The 21,966-nt window shown below is 40.0% G+C and overlaps 1 protein-coding gene across 12 annotated transcripts in view; it reads right to left on the bottom strand.

The window, feature by feature from the left end:
- The window catches only part of TENM2 (teneurin transmembrane protein 2), a 1,294,348-nt gene that overhangs the window by 959,752 nt on the left and 312,630 nt on the right, over positions 1 to 21,966 (bottom strand). For all 12 annotated transcript variants that reach the window (XM_051844425.2, XM_051844426.2, XM_051844423.2 and 9 more), the window contains one exon: positions 21,132 to 21,431. In XM_051844425.2, coding sequence (XP_051700385.1) covers positions 21,132 to 21,357 — 226 coding nt within the window. In that variant the 5' untranslated portion in view covers positions 21,358 to 21,431. The remainder of the gene's footprint in view (positions 1 to 21,131; positions 21,432 to 21,966) is intronic.

Below are 21,966 nucleotides of genomic sequence, written 5' to 3'. Positions count from 1 at the left end.
AATTTTCCAGCCTATAATTTGTATGTAACCACCAAGCCTAGTGTACAAGTCTCATATGAAATTAATTCTTTCTTCTTTTCATTGTTCTGGGTTCATTCTTAAAATGAAATTTCAAATTGTTTATTTCTCAAAACACAAAACCTCCTGCTTCAGACTCAGTGCCCTGTGATCAGAGAAGAAGCTAATTAACGTGGATATTAAGTTTTCTTTGACATAAATACATGCTATTCAAAAGTAAAAATGCTTCTTTATCTTTTTTTAAATTTTTACACAAGTACCAGGTGATAGCATCCATAAACACCAACACTAATCCTATCGATATTTTTAAAGGCTCCTTTTGGCTCAAAATGAAGCAATATACTGGGACTTCAACAAAAGTAGGAGCTGGGCTGTGAGAAACTATAATCCGAATATGCTAAGAAAATGTAAGCAAAAAATTGCAAATAAAACTGCTTATATTCATGTAACTTGTTTGGCGACAGCCGTAGAGCATAAGGAAAGCTGCTATAGCTCATAACAGCATCTTGTAATAAAACAGCTCTATGCATCCCTCTCAGACTGCTCGGTACCCAAATCTCATCAGATGGCTGAGTAAGCAGTACACTTCGGGACAGTAAATCTGTTTCCAATATGGTCTACATTCACAGATAGGCGCTTTAGTATTCATCCTAAGACACTTCCAGCTAAGCACTTATAAAGAAAGGGTAATCATATATTTAAATATTGGGATGCTATTTTCTCTGTCTATTTTAGTAACCTAGTTCACACCAGAGCAAACCTAAATGGATTTTGGAAACCTTCTACAAACTCAGCCCTGACGCGCAGCACAGAATCTTTCTACCACAGGGTCTCCAAGAAGACTTGCCTTCTGCTCACATCAGACTGTGCTTCCACCTACCAGGTACTTTCTCTATGGTCTTAGCATTACATGGCTCTTTTCACCACTGCTGCAGTAGCTTGAGGGTTTTCTGAGAGCTTGGACTGTGCCTTCTTCCTGTCTGATCCCCAGCTCCCAAGCAACACTAAGGACAAAATCAGCTTCAGGTGAAATATGTGTTGACTGAGTGATCTCCCATGGGTCACAAACATCTAGCCTGGATTTTGGGTTCAGTGTGCTTTCCACAGCCCTTAAGTTTGAAAGGGAGTGAGGATTTAATAAAAAAAAAAAAAAAAAAAAAAAAAAAAAAAAAAAAAAAGCCCCACAGCAGATGAGACCTCCAAGATCTTCACAGACATTCCTTTGTCTAAGACATCCTTCCGGATCTAAGCTCTGCAAGAGATTGCTCCTAGTCTGGAATCAATGCACTGGGATCAGAGAAAAGGAGATCAGCAGTCTTTGTTCTATTTATTTGTTTCTATTTATTCATTTATTTTTGTGGCTCTTCGTCCACAGCTCACTTGCCTTGGTAATGATACAATGCAGAAGACTTATTAGAGGAGAAAACATTCTTGTAAGGAAGGTTTTGGGATTTTGTTGTCTGGTTTTTCAAACATTTCCTGTAGATAAAAAGTGAAGTCCCTACATAATTAGGTAACTTAGAATACCAGGCAATTCTAATGAAACTTTTATTAAGTGGTTAGGTTGGTCTAAGATTGAGATTTGACGGAGAAGGAACATGCATCACCTCTCCAGTGGTTTTCCTCAGTTCATCTTTAAAGTGGCAATTTTCCATGGGCTCCTATTTTCCCATATTAGAATTTAGAGCAATAGAAACACTTCGATCTCAACCCCAAGTCTAACCCATAGCATATTTCACCTATCAGAGAGAAAAGACTACAGGAAGAGCCTAAAGGCATATGTACATGAGGACTTCACAAGATTTGGGCTCAAAACAATGTTGATAACCTGGTAAGTAGAATTAATGCTGTGTAATGATAAGAACTCAGAGTTGGAAGGATAATGATCATGTTTCTGGGTGTTCACAGAATGGCTCTAATGGGCAGCATGGGCAGAGGGGAACATGACACTCTCTGGCACCAGGAAAGTCTAATGGCTTTAGCAGTTGTTGGGCTCAGCTCCTGGGCTGGGACAGAACATGCCATAGGAGGTCCTGGTCAGCACATGGATGTGCCTGGAACAGGGTGATTTCTAGACAGAGCTGCGGAGTTTATGATGGAAACCAGGTACTTCATCCACATTAACAATTGGGTGGGAATAAAAACTCACTACAAAGTATATTTTTCATAAATGAATTTTACCCAACACCAAAAAAAAAAAAAAAAAAAACACAGGAGAGCATTTCAATGTAGATGGGAACTATTTCAATGTAGATGGGAACTATTAGGCCCAGAGAAACCTGTCTAAGACTTGCCCCAACATGATGTGATTTAGCTCACTGTGGTAGGGACTGGGCTTAAAGCTGAATCTTCTTGATACAAATTACATGCTCTTCTACTGATCGTAAGAAATTCAGAAAAATGTGATGTGCCAGAGTACAGAGGAACAAGGAAAGAAGGAGGCACAAGGTGGAAAACCAGGTGGAGGCTGGGTTGCTCCGTGGGCTGGAACTCTGACTTGCTCTGATACTCTGTCTCCATGCACACAAGCAACAACGGGAGATGGGGACAGACAGTGGATGAAGAGGTCTATGAAAAGGTGGGTGAGGATACAGCAAGACGCTGGCAGCGGCAGCAGGCAGAGTGGCCGACCCCATCACTTAACAAGGGGCAGCAGGTGAGCAGTGTCTCCTTTTGTTCATAGGCAAGAAGAGGGAGGAAAAATCAACAAGAGCTAAGGACCACAGTTCTGGTAGGAACACTGAATTTACATGGCTACTGAAGAGGAAAAGGAATCTTCCAACTGTGTTTCCTATTTTACCTTCCCCTTTTAAAAAATATAAGCACATGTTTAATAGACAACTCTATAAACTTAGGGGAGGCAACAATAGATTTAGATAATTCAGCAGGTGATTCAGCTTAATGAATGCTAAATGAGGAGGTGAGAACTTGGGTTGTAGCCCCCACGTTAGGAGCTTGCATCTTCTTGGCCACCATGTTAGCTCCCCAGGCTTAGCTTCCTTGTCTTTAAAATGAGTGGCTTGAAATAGATGATCCACGAGGGTCTGTCTGGCTCTGACATTGTATGGTCATGGCACTTTTGAGAGAGTTTCCATACTCTCATCGTCTACGGTTTCCAGAGAAAGAGCATCTGTCACATCAATGACACAGCATTTGTATCCCTCCCTTTATTTTTCTCCTGCTAAGGTGTTTTAATCCTGACAGTATAATAGAATAAATCACAGCCATCAGAGATGGGAGTGACACTGGCCACACACATTAGAGACAAACAGTCAAAAATCACTCACCCGTGCCTTCCCCTTTGCCCATGGCCTCTGCTGTCTGACAACACCAAGCTTGAACTACGATTTCCATCTGGCTGCACAGATCTGAGCACCAAAATAACCCTCTGCATTGTCTTAATAGCTCTAATGACACTCTGCTTTCCAGCAGCCTGTCTGCCCAGAGCATCTCGACATATGGATGTGACTTCTCCCCACTGCCCTTTGCGGAGCAAACTGTGGTTGTTACATAGTCAGTCAACAGATATTCTCCAGTGCCTACCAATAGCAGCCGTTGGAGTCAGACTGCTTATGTTTGGCTCTTTCTAATTTTCTACATACATGCCTGTTATAAATGGAGAAACCAACCCTCTCAATATTGGCTGCCCCCATACATGGTGGTGATTTGTCACGTATCAACTCCAGAAGGTACCAGTGGAGCACGCAGTCATTGTTCAGTAAGTGGAAGCAACTGAAACTATTTTCACAACTTTTTTGTCCCTGTATTAGATAAAAGAAGGAGGGCATGATGGTACTGCAGAATTGGCAAAACAGATCATGGTGATGGAAAATTCCAGAAAGACAATGTTCTCAGAGTAATTGTCAAGAAAGCCAAATTAGTAGTATAATGAACATGCAGAACATCATCTTGAGCATCAGCTCAACGGATGTTCAAGATGAGCTAGTGTCAACTCTTTTGTTTCCTCAGCTTGTGGCTTTGCTGGCATCCCTGCACCTGTCTGTGAAAGTCATCTGTGCACAGGCAGCTGTGACAGACCACATAGCAAAGATGCATAGCATTGGGGGAACAACAGTATTATTGGTTTTATTTTTCCTCTTTTGAAAAAGGGGCCATGATACAACTGAATTAAATCCCCTTTCAAAAGCCAAGGAACAAATCTCACTGTCCACTAAGGATGGCTGAGGAGGAAGAGGCCAACAATTTTCAGGCACTGAAAACAAGGAAGTAGATCCTAGTGGAGGACAACTGGTTTGAGACAAAGCACAGAAGGTCCACTGTTTAGCTCCAGAAAGACTTATGGAAAAGGTCCTTGAACAGATTGGAAGGTACTGTGTTGTACCCCACAAGAAAGCCACTACTTGTGTCCATAACTCTTAGCAAATTGAAGCAAAGGAGTGGGCTTACTGCTTTCAGCACGTGAGTGAACTCAGACTCTGAGAACTTCTGTCACACACACTTGGACCTCTTCGAAGGTTTGGGACCCTGTTTCCTTAGAAGCAGTGCACATGGATTTTGCCTGTGGCTCCTAATTCTACTCTAATCCCTTCACATCTCTTCCACTGGGAAGCCAGTGACTTGAACATAATGCCAATGATGTGGCATTGCCCTCCAGCTGAAAGTGCTCCAATTAATTGCTCCTGTATCTTTAGCTCTGATTTCTGTACCTGAGTTTCTCCATTTTTAAAACAGGGGTGATGTTGAATTGATACATATAAGGTACACTGAAGAAATATCTGAAACTCAAGGCAGTGATCAATAAAAAGTACTGTTGCTATCTTGTTTTTGTTGTTTTATTTTATTTATTCAAAAGGCATAGAAAGACACAGCTCTCCTATCTACTGGTTCCCTCTGCAAAAGAATGCAACAGCCAGAGCTGGGCCAGGCTGAAGCCACATGCCAGGAATTCTATCCCATATGAGCAGCAGGAACCTACCTACTTGAGCCATTTCTTGCTACCTCTTAGGGTACACATTTGTGGGAAACTAGAATAAGGAGCCAATCTGGGACTCAAACCAAAGCACTCCAGCATATACATATATCCCAAGTAGGAGCTTAACCAGTAGGTCAAACTTCCAGCACTGTCATTATCAACTAATAAAAAACGGAGTAGGCATTTAGCTTTATGGTTAAGATACCTATATCCCATATCAGAGTACCTGTTTTGGACACCCAGCTCTAGTTCTTGACTTCAGGTTCCCAGAAACCCAGACCCAGGGAGGCAGCAGTAATGGCATAAGTAATTGGATTCAAATGGAAGACTTGGATTACATTCCCAGTTTCCAGCTTTGGCCTGTCCCAGACTCAGCTGCTGCAGGCATTTAGGATATAAACCAGCAGATGCGAACTCACTCTCTCTGTCTCTGTCTGTCTTTCTCTCTGTGTTTGTGTATATACCTCTCAAATACAACAAACAAACAAAACAAAACTTAATGACAACAGCTTTTGTTCACTTTGTCTGTGACTCAATCCCTTTTTAAAATGTGAATTCCTGCTGAACAATGTTGAATCCTTCAAATTCTCTTAGGGACAGAAAATAAACAGCTTACAATATAATACTTTCATGTAATTTAATGTTCTGTAATCAATCATCCTCATAAATGTAAACTGAGGTTGAACAAAAGTTATGTTGCTAACAAAGATGGAGTCTTTTTGTTTTTTCAAGCAAACAAGCTACACAAGCTTCCTGAAAAATGTTAATAAAAATATTTTGTATAAGTGTTGTGAGATCTGAGTCTGAAACTGTGGCATGTGATATTATTACTGCTTTAAGACTTTTTAAAAAATTTATTTGAAAGTCAGAGTTACAGAAAGAGAGAGAAAGACAGATATATAGAGAGAAACAGAGATTTTCTATCTGCTGGTTCACTTCTCAAGTGGCTGAAATGACCAGGGTTGAGCTAGGCCAAAGCCAGGAGCCAGGAATTCCATCGAGTCTCCCACATGGGTGGCCGGGGCCCAAGCACTTTGGCCATCTTCCTCTGCTTTTTTGAAAATTGGAAAGGAGCTGGATTGGAAGTGCAGCAGCTGGACATGAACTGACGCCCATACAGGATGCTGGCATTGCGGGTGGTGGCTTTACCCACTCTGTCATAAGGCCTGCCCCATTATTACTGCTTTTGATAGCTGCTGATTTGATAAGCAAGATGTGTGCTTTGGGAAACAAAGGAACAAAAAAAAAATTAAAAAAGAAAAAAAGGAAGTTGGCTTTCATTCAGCATCTGGCTAAAAGTAATGCCTACAGAGGTATTTGCAAGTACATTCTCACAGCATTTGGGCAGCCAGGGTGGACCTCTGGCTATGTTTGGCTACAAATATTATTTGATCATGCATGAGAGATGGGAGGCCTGGGAAAGCCAATGCTGAATAAAAACCTCATCTTCCAACGTTCCTTCCTTTCTGACCCAGGTGAGCAGAAATAACCCAAGGCCAAAGTGTGCCCTGTGGACAGAGGAAAAGAGGCATGGAGGTAGAGATATAGAGGTCGCTGAGGAACTACATATGATCCATTCAGATTTAAATGAATTACAGGAGCATCCTCTGTTTAACAAATATTTATGAAACATGTGCAGGGCATTTCAGCTTTGCTAGGGAGAGAAAGATGAGTAAGGGATTATTTTTGCCTCAAGATACCTATAGGGTGTGCTTACCACTTTCCATTCTACAGTTTCCCTGATTTGATAGGACAGCCTTAAGTGGGAAACAAAACAAAACAAACAAAAGACACCAGTTTTGCTTGTTACCCAGTTAGAAAACTCACTGGTACCAAAAGCAACAGCAGCAACAAAAAAATTTAACCAGGAGACTCTGTAATATTTTTGAAGTTTTAGGTAAATCTAAAGCTATTTTAAAATGAAAAAATTATTAAAATTACTTTTAAAACTACTCAAATACAACAAAACATAACAAAGCTTCTCAAGTAAAAATCAAATATGAATATTGAAAAAGCTCATGGAAAAATTCTCCTTGTGAAAAAATTATGAATGGACTTCTACTTTTTTTTTTTTTTTTTTTTTTTTTTTTTTTTTTTTTTTTTCCTTAGGGCACAGGTATTTGGTGTTAAGATGTGCTTGGGACACCCATATCCAATAGAGATGAAGTCCCATGGGTTCAAGTCCCAGCTCCACTTCCTATTTCCTCTTCTTGCTAATGTATACACTGGGAGGTAGCAGTTGATGACTGAATATTTGGATTCCTAGCACTCACATGGAAGACCTAGTTTGAATTCTGGGCCTCTGTCTTCAGCTTTGCAAAGCCCTGGCTATTTTGGGCATTTGGGCATTTGCGAAGTGAAGCAGTGGATAGGAGATCTCTGTTTCTGTCTCTGTCTCTCTGTCACTTTCTCTGTATGTCTGCTTTCAAAAAAAATGTAAACAAAAACTTCAAAAATAATTTTTACATCAATAGCAACTTATCTTTTAATTTCATTTTCTCACAAACTTTTCAATCTCCTCACACAAATCACACACTTTCTGAGTACCATTTAATAAAAAACTGAGCACCTTTTAATAAGTACCAACTTGCAAATAAACCATGTCCCAACTAAGGAGTCACATCTGCCCTCCAGGAAGTCTTCTTTGAGCCAACACAAAGAATTTTAAAACTCAGTGATTGCCAAGTGTCTTCACCCAATTTGCACTGAATACAGAGACTAAGACAAAGCTCATGGACAAGTAGTTTATCTGGGAAGTGATTTGAAGGAGCAAGAGTTACAGAAAATGGCAGAAACAAGACAAAGAGTGGAAGCCAGTACAATAATGAGGAGCAGTGCTGGCCACTGCACAGGCGCCTAATGATGATAGCGCTGGGTCCTTCTAAGGAGGTTTAGGCTGTGTCCTGCAGGATGAAGCACAGGAGCATTTTCATCTGCTCCTTATCTTTTCACTTCTGATTCACTGGTCAAAGGAGCCCGACAGGGGTTAACTTCTGCACTTCTGGGGTTGCACATGCTTAATGATCTCAGTCCCTGAGGGCATTTAGCATCTAATTACCTGAAGGGTCCAGGGCAAGAAATGAGGCCAGAATGTCTGGCAAACCCTGCTTAAACTAGTCCACATGACCATTATGGAAATGTTTAAAATGTAGGGATTTTATGAACAAATTCAAGTTTTTCAATTTTCTTGAGACCTTGGGAGATCTGGCAACGCTGGACCTGAGTCTCCAGGGGCACCAAGCTACCACACTAGAGAGGCACTGGCTGGACACCTGTCAAATCACAAGCAATCACAACAGCACACAATTAAAAACTTGTCCTACTTTAGTCATTTGTTTTACGTACACAGCCTCTGGGAATATTGGACTTTTTACCTCTACTTTTAACTGTGGTGGGTCCAAATTCATGATTACTGCTTTGACTTTGAAGATGTTGGATCAATTAACATAATTAATTGATTATACACCACATCCCAAGCCAGGTGCTCAAATTAAATCCTCACTTTTAATGTTTAACAGAACACAAGATGAAAAGCACACACATGTGTGAGAAGAATCAGCCCACCTGTTTCATCTGACTCAGGAACACAGAAGTAGATGATGGCAACCAGGGACCTGTAACACCAGACACACTGGCACTCTTGGTACAGCAACACTACATAAGAAGCTCTCAGTTACACAGCATTTATCAGCTCCAACCTGAAAGAATTAGGAAGCTCTATAAAATTTAAGGATTCTTCAGGGAAAAGATTGTATGCTCCTACACTAAGCACGAGGTCCTCTGAACTTAAAACGCCATCAGTTATTGAAAGAAAAGCTTATAGAGGCAGGCATTTGACAATTAAGTTACTGCCTAGGATGCCCTCATCCCAAATGAGAGTGCCTGGTTCAAGTCCCAGCTACTCCACTTCTGGTCCAACTTCTTGCTAACTTGCACCCTCGGAAGCAGCAGGTAGAAACTTGAGTGCTTCAGTCTCTTCAACTGGTGTGGGAGACATGCATGGAGGTCCAGGCTCCTGGTTTCATGCTTTCCCAGTCCTGTCTGATGCAAGCATTTGGGAAATGAAACTGTGGATGGAGAATGCCTGTCTCTCTTTGCCCTTGAAATAAAAAATAACTTAATGAATTTAAAAAAAGAAATAGTTGTACACTATGTTTCCTTTTATACTCAAATCCCACAAGACATTTTATTTACATGAAAACACAGGTTTTAAAACTATTGATGTCTAGGCCCTTCGCCTGAGGGACTATGATTTAGCTAGTAAGGTGGGACTTGAGCTTGGGGCTTTCCAAATTCCCTAAAAAGAACCAACAATTTGCCTGCAGTCCAGAGACAGAAACGTCATGGCCTTAGGCCACAGATCCCATCCATGCACTGCTCAGCTAGGACAACTCAGCACTTTGCTGGAGCTTCCCTGCTGTTCAGTATCTGGGTTCCTGACGCAGAAAGCATTAACTGGGTCATCTCTGGGCAAAGCTTTGGCAACACACACCCATGAGGGTCAGAGTGCAAGCATTAAATGAAATATCACTGTCACCTTAGGAGAGTTTGAACTCAAGGCTGCCAGGCAAACAGGGTTGTTTTTAGATGTGCCTCCTGAATTTACACGCATGTGGCATAGGATTTGATTGGCCTTTGGGTATTTATCCTGTAGTCAAATGGATGTTTTCTTTATTTCATTTTTGGTAAGGACATTAAAGTTAGATTCCTTCCATCTATCAGTGTTCCAGCTGCAGCAAATAGATCCACAGAAATAAAATTTAACCCACTGGAATTACTCTCTCAATGGATTTCACATTTTGGTCCAAAGTATTGCAAACAAATTTAGCACTTTAATTCCCCATACATGAACTATACAAGGACAGTCCAATAAGCATACATTACCCAGTCAAGGTGGCAGTGGATATGGGAAATTTAAAGGAAAATGCCTCAAGCTATTTTTAAAACAAAACACATCCCACTGGGACAGCTATTGCCCAATGCTGACTATTCATAAATCAGGGTAAACAAAGAGGCTTCATGTTTTGTGGTTCTGGGCACAGAAAAAGACCTGGGAAAGGATGGAGAGTAACAGGTTCAGGTGAGAATGCAACAAAGCCCAAGTGACTTACTCTGTTTTGTTCTGTTCTTTCTTTCCTCAAAAAGATCTTTCTGTCTCAGAGAAAATGCATTAAACATAATACTCATAGTAACTTTGGTAAAATATTCCAAATAACATTATTAAATAAGTCTGCATTGCACTTATTTTTAATATCTTTGTGCACACTTAGTGTTTGTTCTGATCGCTCCCAGCAGAGATTTATAACTAAAGTAGATCTGACTTGAAGTTCAGTGGAAAGGAAAGCAGTCAGTGGAGGAGGAATATTGAATAACTTGGTGGTGTGACAGAGTTTGGCTACAGCAGAGAAGGAACTTGTGAGATACGCATGCCAATTAAGGTGCTCAAGGAATGAACACGAAGGCATTTCTGGCGCACACCAACCCCCACCTCTTCATGTGTCCCTGAGGATGCTTCTAGAATTGCCAGCGCTGAAAATTAAATTATAAGCGTAAAACACGACACTGAAAATGTAATGTCTCCTTTGATAATATCAGTGTGATGATTCATCAGTGGGCAGGACAGAACCACTCCCTGACTTACAGTGACAGTCTCTGTGTAGCAGACACTTGCAGTCCCTCCATCTGTTACCAGTCAGAATTGCATCATGACACTGATCACATGTGCACTGAAATACCTCTGACACATACAATAAACATAGTAAGTCCCTGCAAACATACAAGTGAAATATGTGGCACCAGCCTGACAAAGTTGCTGGAATTAATGCATCATCAATACTCAGAGAAAGCAAGTACTGGTACAATTCACTATATGACTGCCAGGGTTGTGGTAGACAACTTTCAAATGGGCATTCCTCTATGTGGGATTTGGTACTGTTATGCTGGTCAGACATACAGACTATATTTTCCAAGTACAGTCCTTTTCTGGGCTGTGCTTTAAATTCACTTCATTAGATGAGGAAACAAGTCACTAATAAGAACAAATTCTCTTGCTATTGTATCTATGAGTTACAGAACAACATTACAAAGCACTTTGTGTGTTAGGAAACTGGCGCAGTTGTAGAGTTGTAGCCAGGTGGCCGAATGGCCCAGCTACCTGAGCCAGGCTCCACCCCCATCCTAATGGAATTCGATGCTCCTGCTTCCCTGCCCGCCCTCAGGCAAAGTTTTAAAAGGGCCTGTTCCTGAACACGTGCTCTCTTGGCCCTTCTCTCCTGCTCTCTCTGGGTTCCTCTCTCTAGCCTCCTCCTCTGGTCTCTTGGCTCTGCTCTCCTTTCTCCTCTTCTCTGCTCTCTCTTCTCTCCTTGCTAGCTCTTCTCCTCTCTGTCTCTCTCTCTTACAGTCTCCCTCTCTTTTTCCTTCACCGCCGCCCCTTCACTCCGGTCTACACCCCAATAAACCCTTTCCCCTACTCCGGTGTGCTTTGCGAAGGCTAACATTAAGATATAACATTGTGTATCTGCCTTTTGACAACAGCCATGGAAGCCTTGTGCAATGCTTGCTGACTCACTCATAAAGAGAATAGTAACATCAATAACAACCTATTAAAAGCAATAGGAACTCAGAGGGTAGAAAGTGTCACTGAAGAGGTAGTCAGTAAAGCAAGTCTTGTGGGATGAATAGGTTTGCAATAGGACAGAGGTATTCTCCAAGGAAGATCTGGATAATGGATTATCTGTGATATCTTTGCAATTTCAGCAAGCTTCAGGGCCCTGGCATATTAAATGAATGACTGAAGAGGAGGAATGGGATAAGATAAAAGAGATGAGACAAACTTGAATGTGAATGGAACAGCACTTGCTTCAAAGGTTATCAAGCCATCTTTAGGCCAAACAAAACAAATCCAATAGCCAAATATGGGCAACAAACACCGACTCTGACATCTGATTTAGGTGGTAAAAAGAAGGGCCACTCTGAGTGGTGGGAAGGGAAATAAAACTATCACTGTGATCATAACAGGTCAAGTTTAGACTGATATGTCAAGGGAAGGACAGTTTTATTGCTTAATATCTTCACAGCAAATTCTTCCTATTCCAGATTAACTGCATTCTCATAGGCGACCCTTATTTCTTTCCTTGTATATTTTTCCTGGATGATCATGTGAAGTCCTATGAAATAATGAACTTTCAAACTCCTAAATCTCTATACAGCTCAGCTTCTCTGCAAGAATTAAAGACAGCACAGATGGTTACTCTGAAGAATACTGCACATAGAGGATCTAAGGACATATGAAATGTAAAAAATCCAGTCACACACGATCAGTGGTATTATGATTTGCACAGGGGACACAGGTAGTTTCATCCTTTCCCCATTTTTTCCTTGCCTTGGATTAATGTGAGATGCTTTGTTCTTGGTGTTGTTCTTTGCATAGGCAGGAACTCAACAAGGCTAAGCAGAAAATAATCCAAATTCTTGTTTTACAAAATAGTTTTATCCTAATCTTTATGCACAACATTCAAGGAGAACTTGTAATAACAATCTTTGTGCTTGCACTTAATGGGTTGTTTACAAGCCCTGACCTTCCTGGCTCTTTAAGTCAACAGCATGTCAGAAAGGCACTATTCTCCTTGTGGGAGAAGGAAGTACTCAGTGCCCAGGAGTCCCAGAAGAATATACCTCTACTTTATAGTGTCCTACAAAGCCAACAACTTTTGTTTCCCCACATTTCCCAAACATGTCTACTATCTCAGTTCAGGCCCCTAGGTTTGTTGGGGCAGATGAAAACACAACTTTCCTACTCACCTCACTGGCCATCTTGCCTCTCTGAAACATACGCCATAAACTGACCAGTACCATCTCCCTGAAATGTCTTCCTGACCCAATGTGTTCCTATCTCAGATGCTCCCACTCCTTACTGTGCTAACTAGATCCTTGAAAAAACCTAGCAGTGTTGCTTTTAGACCTCTGCATATGCTATAGCTTTTGATTAAACACTGTTGTCTTATATGCTACCCAACTGCTTCTCATTCTTCAATGTTATGTAAGGATATCAAAATATTATGAAGCCTATCCCTGATCCATAATTCTTGGTTAGATTCCTCTCAAAAACCATCTATTATTTTTCCCTTTATAGTGTTTATCTTAATGTACCTTGTTGCAAATATATGTTGCTTCTTTAAGATTGTCAAGCTTTGTGAGGCTAGAAATCATTTTGCATTATTATTGTGTCCCATGGTAGTGCTATAGGAAACTCCCAAATAGTTCTAAATTAATTTTAAGTGACATGGAAAAATTGGACAAAGTTTTAGAAACAAATTGTTTATGATACCCAAAATATGACATGGGAAAGACTTAGAGAAGGAAGCAATTTAAATGATGGACAGTTGTGCAGTGTTAAAAGGTTCTAAGTTTTCCATGGAAGACAAACTTGGGAATAATAAGTGGAAAAGCACCAACTGATATTATTTGGTGGACATCAATATAAATAATCAAGAAAAAGATGGTGTCTTAAAAGATTACCTAAAATTTAAGTGTTATGAATAATCCCTCAACACTAACAAAACAAATTAAACAGGCATTGAGAGAAAATAATTCAGTTTCTTAACTGAATAGCTAAAGAAGGAATTTTCAAAGAGCTGTTAGGAATGTACACATAGAGCTTGGAAAGTGACTCAGGGAGGGCTTGGTCTTTAGAACCACTAATGTTTGGATCACCTGCTATCAAGAGAGTTAGTACTCCTTATTGACTACTCATATCAGGAACTTTCTTTCTTGTAGGGAATCCATTCTATCAGGTTTAGGATTTTTTTCAACATAAGCTACTTTTGGGCTTAGCTTACAGCTAAGTCCAAGTCATGGCCAGTGAAAGTCATACATGTGGTCATCCACCTACATCCCAGGTCAAGGTGTATGTGAATCTTCATTGAGAATATTCTGCTGAGGATCAGAAGAAGAAGAGAAAAAGGATTCTTTTCAAGATGTTACTAAGGGAGGGGAATGTCAAACTGGGGTTACCAACAGACACCTTCAAACATAATTCTCTGAAGAACAGTTTCATGTAAAAAGAGTCAGAAATAAGAGAAAACTGTGGTGCCAGGTACATATTCATTGCTAGACTGCCCATTGAGGTCAGCTGAAAACAATATCTTCTTGCAGAAGGTAATTTGAGCAGGGGTACCATTTGTAAATTAGGTATTCTTGAGAAGGAAAACAGTGACAACTAACATCACATGAATAAGGATACTGTAAATGGAGTGGCAAAAGGAATAAAGGGTAGAAAAAGGGCAACACTAGGGAGAAATATCACTAAAAATGATAAGGATGAGGCTGGCGCTGTGGTGTAGACAGTAAAGCACCTGGTGTAGATGGTAAAGCACCCATATGCCAGTTCAAGTCCCAACTGTTCCACTTCCAATACAGTTCTCTGTTATGGCCTGGGAAAGCAGAAGATGGCCCAAGTGCTTGGGCCCCTATACCAGCGTGGGAGACCTAGAAGAGACTCCCGGCTCTCAGCTTCAGATTGGCTCTGCTCTGACTGTTGTGGTCGTTTGGGGAGTGAATCAGTGGATAGAAGACCACCCCCCAACCCCGTCCTGCCTCTGCCTCTCTGTAACTCTTCCTTCCAAATAAATAAATAAATCTGTAAAAAAAAAAAAGAGAGAGAGAGAGAGAGAAAGAAAAGGAAGGTGATTCAAAGAAAGTTAGATTCAAAGTTGAATGCAGGATTGACAGCGGACAATAATTGACCAAACACAAGATTGTTGTCCAGTGGCTAAAGTTCTTAAAATATGGATACATTCCTAGAAGGGTAATGAATATCAACAAAGAAATACAGATAAGTGACACAGACTTCAAATTATTACATATAAAATGGCGAGAATGGGTTAATTTGTATCAAGGAATTCTACATGGATTCAGTTTTCTCTTAATTAAACTCATTCCTAAAGTATATATTAATTTACATGCCATTAAATGCACATGCTTAAAAATATTGTTGGCGTCCAAAGATACTACCTTGGAGCATTTCTTCAGATTTGTTTTTCACTTGTAAAAATGCCTGACTAGCAACTCTCTTGGAGTGTGTTGGTATCAACTGACAGCTGTTAGATGGTATCGTTTTTTCCTTTCTAAAAATAGAGAAATAATGTGTGAGTTATGCTCATCTCTGAGAGCAAATGGTATAGTGCACAGGGAGTCAGACATACTCTATCAACAAGGAGAGAAATTCTGGGTATGAAGGTGTCAGAATTTTTGCAAGTCATGGGAAACAAATTCAAGGGAAAAAATATTTCTGTTGTACAGAATGTTAACAAGGTTGGAGGGCAGGTGATCTGTATTTTTACTGGCAAGATTATAAAAATGACAATAATTATACTTATTACCACTACCATTTATGTGGCACTTAATAAATTAAAGACAATGTCCACAACATGATTAATGCATAATTGAAAGAAATAACACCAATAATACAGAGGGTGGAAACTTTTACAGACAGAGAAAATGAGATTCAGGCTGTGTTGAAGAATTTAATCAAGGCCTTGCTGACAACATATCCACACTGGGATGTAAACAAAATTTAGCTTTAAGGTTTGCATTATTAATTTTTCTACTGTATGCTTCCTGTATGAACAAACAAGGGTTCAAGTCAGCCAACAAGACAAGAGATCATGCAACAACAAAAGTCTGCAGATTCTCTCTTTCTGAAGATTTTCTTTGCTTTATTTAAAGCAACAACATAATTAAAAATTAAGTTGCACTGTGTTATCTTAGCTAAGTTATCAAAATAAGTCTCACCTAGAGGTAGGAGGAGAAATTAAAAACAATCTTCTCAACAAATGAGGTGGTTTCAAAAGTTCATTCCAAGTGAAATAAAAAGAAAGGTTATTATGGAGTCAAAAATTTTAAAACCTGTGCATATGAGAGAGCATCACAAAATTCATGGGAAAAGGGATTAAGAAATTACATGGCGTTCAAAAAGAAGCTTAGGTGATTTTCATTTAATTTTCTTACAAATTTTTGAAATATTCTTGTACGTTTCAACCTCCTAAGTATTAATCAAATGACAAACTTCACCAAAACTTTCAAAGTGTTCTTTGGAGTACATTAAAGCACTGGGGTTTTCAACACAGAACCTTTACAACTGTTGTATGGGTGTGGCAGAAACAGAACTATTTAAACACAACTTTATAGATTTTCAAAGTATGGCAACAATCATTTCTAATTGAATCAATACAGGTAACATTCCAGCTTACTAACGGGTCATGAGTTTTCAGCTCATTAACACGGGTTAAATTTATGCTAAATTACACAGAGAAAAATATACTGCTGAAATTATTTTAAAGATCATAGGAATAAGAATTAGTTTGTAAAGTACCCAAATCAAACCTAGCCTAATGTGTGTGTGTGTGTGTGTGTGTGTGTGTGTGTGTATTTTTAAGTACATCAAGAGTTCCTGGAGTTTATTTTTTTGCTAGAACTGAGAGTTCTGATGCAAGCATACCTTGAAAAATCCAATCTTCCCCCAATTCTTTCTTCAACCTTGACCCAGACAGACAGGCAGAGGTAAAGAGAAAGAATTCAATCTCAGCTCCCTCTCAAGAGACTTGAGCTGCTAACTGGAAAGAAGGGCTTTTTGAGGAATAAGGAGCCTGGCTGAACTCCCTTGCCCACCAGGCCTTGGATGGCACAGAAACCAGTCAGTTCTGCTTACCTGAGCAGTATCATTTAGATAGCAACACCTTTCTACGTTAGTGTTCCATGTTGAGAGCTTGTGCAGAAAAGTGATGTCGTTAAGGAAGAGCAGAGAATCACTGTTGAGAGTGTGCCACGCATTCCTACCCTAGAAACATTTTCCTACAGTGGTGGTTGGTGGAGAGGTGTTAGAACTTCCAGAGAATCCGGGATGGCTGTGCACATGAAGGTAAATGGAAGGGACCAAGAACGTAGATCAGCAGCATGGGAGTCCAGTGGTGGTGCATATTGTGTCCACCAATGTTAATAAGTTCCTGTATTATTAAGAAATATTTAAAAGTGCTGGTCCTTTAAAGCAGTGGTGGGGAACATCCAGCAAAGGGGCGGAATAAGGTCTGCGAAATCACTGGGTCTGGTCCTGCCAAGGTGACCACAGGTGGAACTCAAAATTTGATAGCAAGCTAGTTTTTTAAGTTGATAATTTGGTACAGCATGTGAATGATATTATAAATACCACCCCTACTAAAGGCTTATAAATTGAACATCATAGAGCTTCCTTGGGCTCTAAAGGTTTAATAACTTATTTTGGAGCTGCTATCATTTATTTGGGAGATTATCAGACAAGAACTATGTTTAACGGTTTTTAAAACACAGTTCCTGAAGCCAGTTCCTTAGGTCTGAAAACAACCTTCCCCTCTCACTCTGTTTTTACCTTGGATGACTTATTTAATTTCTGCAAAACTGTTTTCTAACCCAAGAAAAGAAGCATAATAATAGCACCCAACCCACAATGTTTTATGAGTGTTAACTGGGTTAATGCAAAGCAAAGAGCTTAGACCGGCACCTCAAAGTTCAATAAATGTTTGTCATTATTCTATTGTTACTATTGTTGTTTTAATGCTTGAAAATAATGTACTGATTTTAGTAGAGCACAGAATGCAGACTGGGGTTACAGGCACATAAGCATGGAAAAGCAGAACTCCAGTCTATCCTCAGGCTTGTGAGCCACAGGAGGACGTCTTGTATATCATGCTGATCGACGCCCTACTTTCAGGGTCCCAAAGAACAAGCTTGTACAACCTGCCTGGGAACTTAGCCGACCTCCGTTATTTAATGTGCCATCTATTTCACAGGTTGGAATGGGGCTGGGTCGGACCAGGTATCAGATTTCTGCTTAGTTTTGGCAGATGCGTTAACTCTCGGACCACTAGGATGTGATTTAGTGCAGGATTAGTCACCTACTAATTACTAATTACTCCAGTGGCCACAGACCTAAGGTCAGCAGTTTTCTCCCTTCACATCAAAAGGACCCAGCATAACAGAGGCCAGACAGGTAATTTGCATGGTCTCCACTAAGGAGGAGAGGCCACGAGAGAAGGTGGCACAGGAAGACTCTGTTGAAAGCAAGCAAGGACTGTGTGATTTAACTGCAGCAGCCCGAAGATTCTCATGGGAACACCTGGCCCATTTTTCCTGCTGGGATATGGCAGGTTCTCACATTTGATACTTGAGCAGACCAGCTGGTAGAACCGGACAAGGTCTGACTCTAGGCCCCACGTCACTTTCACTGGCTGGCAATGCTTTTCCACTCTGAGCATCTGGAGAGTCATCCAACTGTGTTTGCCAAACTTGCTTGTATGTGAGAAGCGTGTTTGTTTTATGATCAGTGTCTTGGGTTTTAAATAAGAATACAGCAGGAGATGATCTCACTATGATCCTTGCTAATGTACCTCTAGGCTAATAAGTACCGAGATGATCCTGCTCTTTGATTTCATGAATAAGAAAATAAAATGGGAAATGCATGACATTTAAAAAAATTATTGTTATTACTGAGTATAAGATTTATTTTAACCCTCTCTGTAGTGGCTAAGTTTCAAGCCGAATGTGCTGCTTGCCAGATTGTATCTCCTGTTCCTCCTCTCCTTAAATATGTGCTTATTTACTTCCTGCAGAGTTCAATTTTAGAACCCATCAAAGTAGATCCACTCAGACTCCGACTACATTTTCATGCATAAATTCATAGATGTCTTCAGAAAGAATTGCACTTGCATATGCAAATACTTTCCAATGCCTTTTCATTTCTACTTTTGGCCTGTGCAGTTTTTAATTCATGCAAACACATTACACAAACAAATATGGGCTCAATAACAACATGCAGCATGTGTGAATTGTTAATTGCAAAGCTATGAGTTCGATATGGCCAAGCAACTTCCATTATTATCAATGAAGGAGAACAAAATTAAGCAGGAAGAATAAAGGAATATATGAAAATAAACCCCAGCATTTAGTTTTGTTTTATGTAAATATTAATGAGGGAAAAGGTGACAGGCCAATCCACAATTCAACAATAATCCGGAATCTGCAGTTCAGTACAAAATGATCCAGAAGCCAGGACGCACCTTTAATGAGACTTGGGAATAAGAAGCTGTATTTCAGCAGAGAATCACAAGAAACAAAAATGTATGCAGCCACATTGTAAATGAAACACAAACTCTAGTAGAAAATGGAAGGTTTTCAACCACACCAGACACACATCCCCTTTAAAAACATTTGAGTTGTGTTAGTGAAGCCCTTAGAAAGAGCAGACAGGCTTCCTAATATTTTCTTGCAAATTTAAGAACTCAGCTAATGAAGCCATGACTTCTCATATTTTTTTTTTATAATTCTCACTAATTGAAATTTGGGGTCCTGTGAAAAGTTAACAAATTAAAACACTTGTTGATATTAAAACACAGAAAATGCTTTTGGTCCAGAGCAATTTTAAGGTAGCTGCTGCCCCAGCTTTCTCATGGAAGAGTATCAGCATTTGTTTCATTTCCATGAAGATAACTCAGAAAACAGGCAATGAAAATGGTATTCTGTACAGGACCATAATGCCAATGAATGCATAATTTTAATTATCTCTCCGTTGAGTTTGTTTTTTAATATTCTGTTAAATATAAAAGTTGGAGCTAGGCAAAACTAGGAGTACAAGTTGCCATATTTTTAAAAACATCCTCTGGAAAATAGATGTATAAATCTTGGACATGACACTAACTACTATTAAGGATAATATCGTGTGCATGTTTTTTTTCTTACAAAATAAAAAAAAAAAGCAAAAGTAATTTCAGGAAGCTGAGGAAACAGGAATGGAATTCCAAGCTAATGTATATCATAAAGAATTAAACACACTGCAACATTTACTGCCAAGGACACAGAACACGAAGGGGAAAAAAAGAATCAATGTTAGAAAATAAATGATGCAATAACCTAGCAGAACAGGGTCTAGACCTTTGGTGCTGGCAGAACGACCCTGCTCTGTGCACTCACCACAGTCTGAACGTTCACTTGTAATTTTGCTGAGTCATTATATTGAATACACAAGGCAAAGTTGATACTCAAATTGCAAGACAGGTAGCTGGTGAGTGAACTTGGCCACACTGCCTCTCAGCACTACTCTGCTTCAGGCTACACGTTGAAGCATTTATGGCAACACTGGACTAGTGACTGAATTCTTTGTGGTTACTGAATATAAAGACAATGCCAACAGAAAATATTCCCTCCATAAAAGGAATCAAAACACCCTAAGAAAATAAAAGTGAAAGCAGAAGGGAAGATTCTACCAACGGAATTAGATGGTAACATACAGGTGCCAACAAATGGTATAAAACACAAAAAGGAAAAATCTCTAACTCATACACATTTTGGCAGAGGAAGAAACTACGTTTTATTATGCATGGGAGCTTCAAATATCTCCCAAGCAATATACACCATTTGTTCAAAGAGAATTTTGCTGAAAAGCTCAGTGTGTAGAGCAGTAGAAATTTAAGTCTTGAAAACTTGTGAGTGGGCCTCAAGAGAAGAGTTTAAAAACCTCAAATAATCTCTGGCTCCTCAGGACTGAGATGCACTTCAGTCTCTGGACTGCCTTTCATGGAGCCAACAGCTGGCTATATGTCACTTCTGCCAAAACCCACCACAGCAGGTATTCAAAATCAACCATCAAGTTGTCGAAGAATTTAGTGTCCAGGAGAAAAGATACAGCCTAAGCTTCTACCTGTGATGCCAGCATCCCATATTAATGTGCTGGTTCGGCTCCACTCTACTCTGCTTCCAAAAGCAGTGAAAGACGGCCCAAGTGCTTGAGACCTTGCTACCCACATGGAAGACCAGGGTGGAGCTCCTGGCTCCTGGTTTCAGCCCGGCCTAGCCCTAGCCATTGCCATCATTTGAGGAATGAACCAGTGGATGAAGATCTTTTTGCCACTTTCTCCCTCTTTCCCTATTGCTCTTTTCAAATAAATAAATAAATAAACAAACAAATCCTTTAAAAATGCACTGCTGTATTACCCAAGGAGTATGAGAAGACAAAAGGAATAGTTCTTTTAAACTAAACTCTACAGCACTGCTTGGTACCCAGGTTCCAGCAGCATCAGTCATTGACATGCAACAATGGAAGTCAAGAATGTGAGACAGCTCAGAGCAAATCAGTGGTGGGAACAATTCTACATACCTTGTCTAGGAAACTCATCTGACTCCCGGTGAACGAGGTCTGTGACTCGGTTTCCATAGTGCATCCTGCTGTCATGGTCATAGGCCTTCAGAGTCTCACTGGAACTGTAGGACTTCTGCGTGGGCACGCGGCAGTCCTCGCTGTCCAGGGAGGAACTTGTGTAGCGACACTCTTTGCCACACCGGCCCCTGGTCAAAGAGCGATGTCGCCGGTCCTTGACATCCATTATTCTAGATTGGGCAGAATGCCGATGTTTTCAGAAAAGTCAGGCTTGAGTTCTGGCACTTGTCACTTCACCACCTAATAACATCAAAGGAAAAGACCAAAACTGTGATTGCAAGAAATGTTGCCTTCAGCTCTGACTCATGCTCTGACTCAGATGAAAACATGGTAAGGCAAAGTTGGTCAGCCCTGCACAGTCTCTATCACAAAAGATTAATGGATACTTAAATTATCAGCCTAAAGAAAAGAATTCAATACAGTAAATTAATTTTATTCCTACTTAAGAAATTTTGGGGGAAACTGAGCAAAAAACCCTCATCTTTTGATTTTCTATATATTCACAGATGCCTGGATAAGTCCATCTCTTTAAGATCTTGTTGTGAATCAGTTTAAAGCTAAACTGGTTTCACCCTTCCTTAATTATATTCCATCTTTGCTACAGAAGAAGAGTTGGAGACAAAACAAAAATACCAAAAATGAGAAAAAGAAGCAGAAAAAGAATGAAAAATATAGCAGATTTCAGCATGGAGCCTAAATATGGGCTATTAATACTTTGCTATGGTAGCAAGTCACAATGAAATATAATTGCATAAACAGGTCTAAAGAATAATAA

Source organism: Oryctolagus cuniculus, chromosome 6 (assembly GCF_964237555.1).
Source record: "Oryctolagus cuniculus chromosome 6, mOryCun1.1, whole genome shotgun sequence".
Classification (NCBI taxonomy): domain Eukaryota; kingdom Metazoa; phylum Chordata; class Mammalia; order Lagomorpha; family Leporidae; genus Oryctolagus; species Oryctolagus cuniculus.
This window is presented reverse-complemented; position numbering and strand designations above follow the sequence as displayed.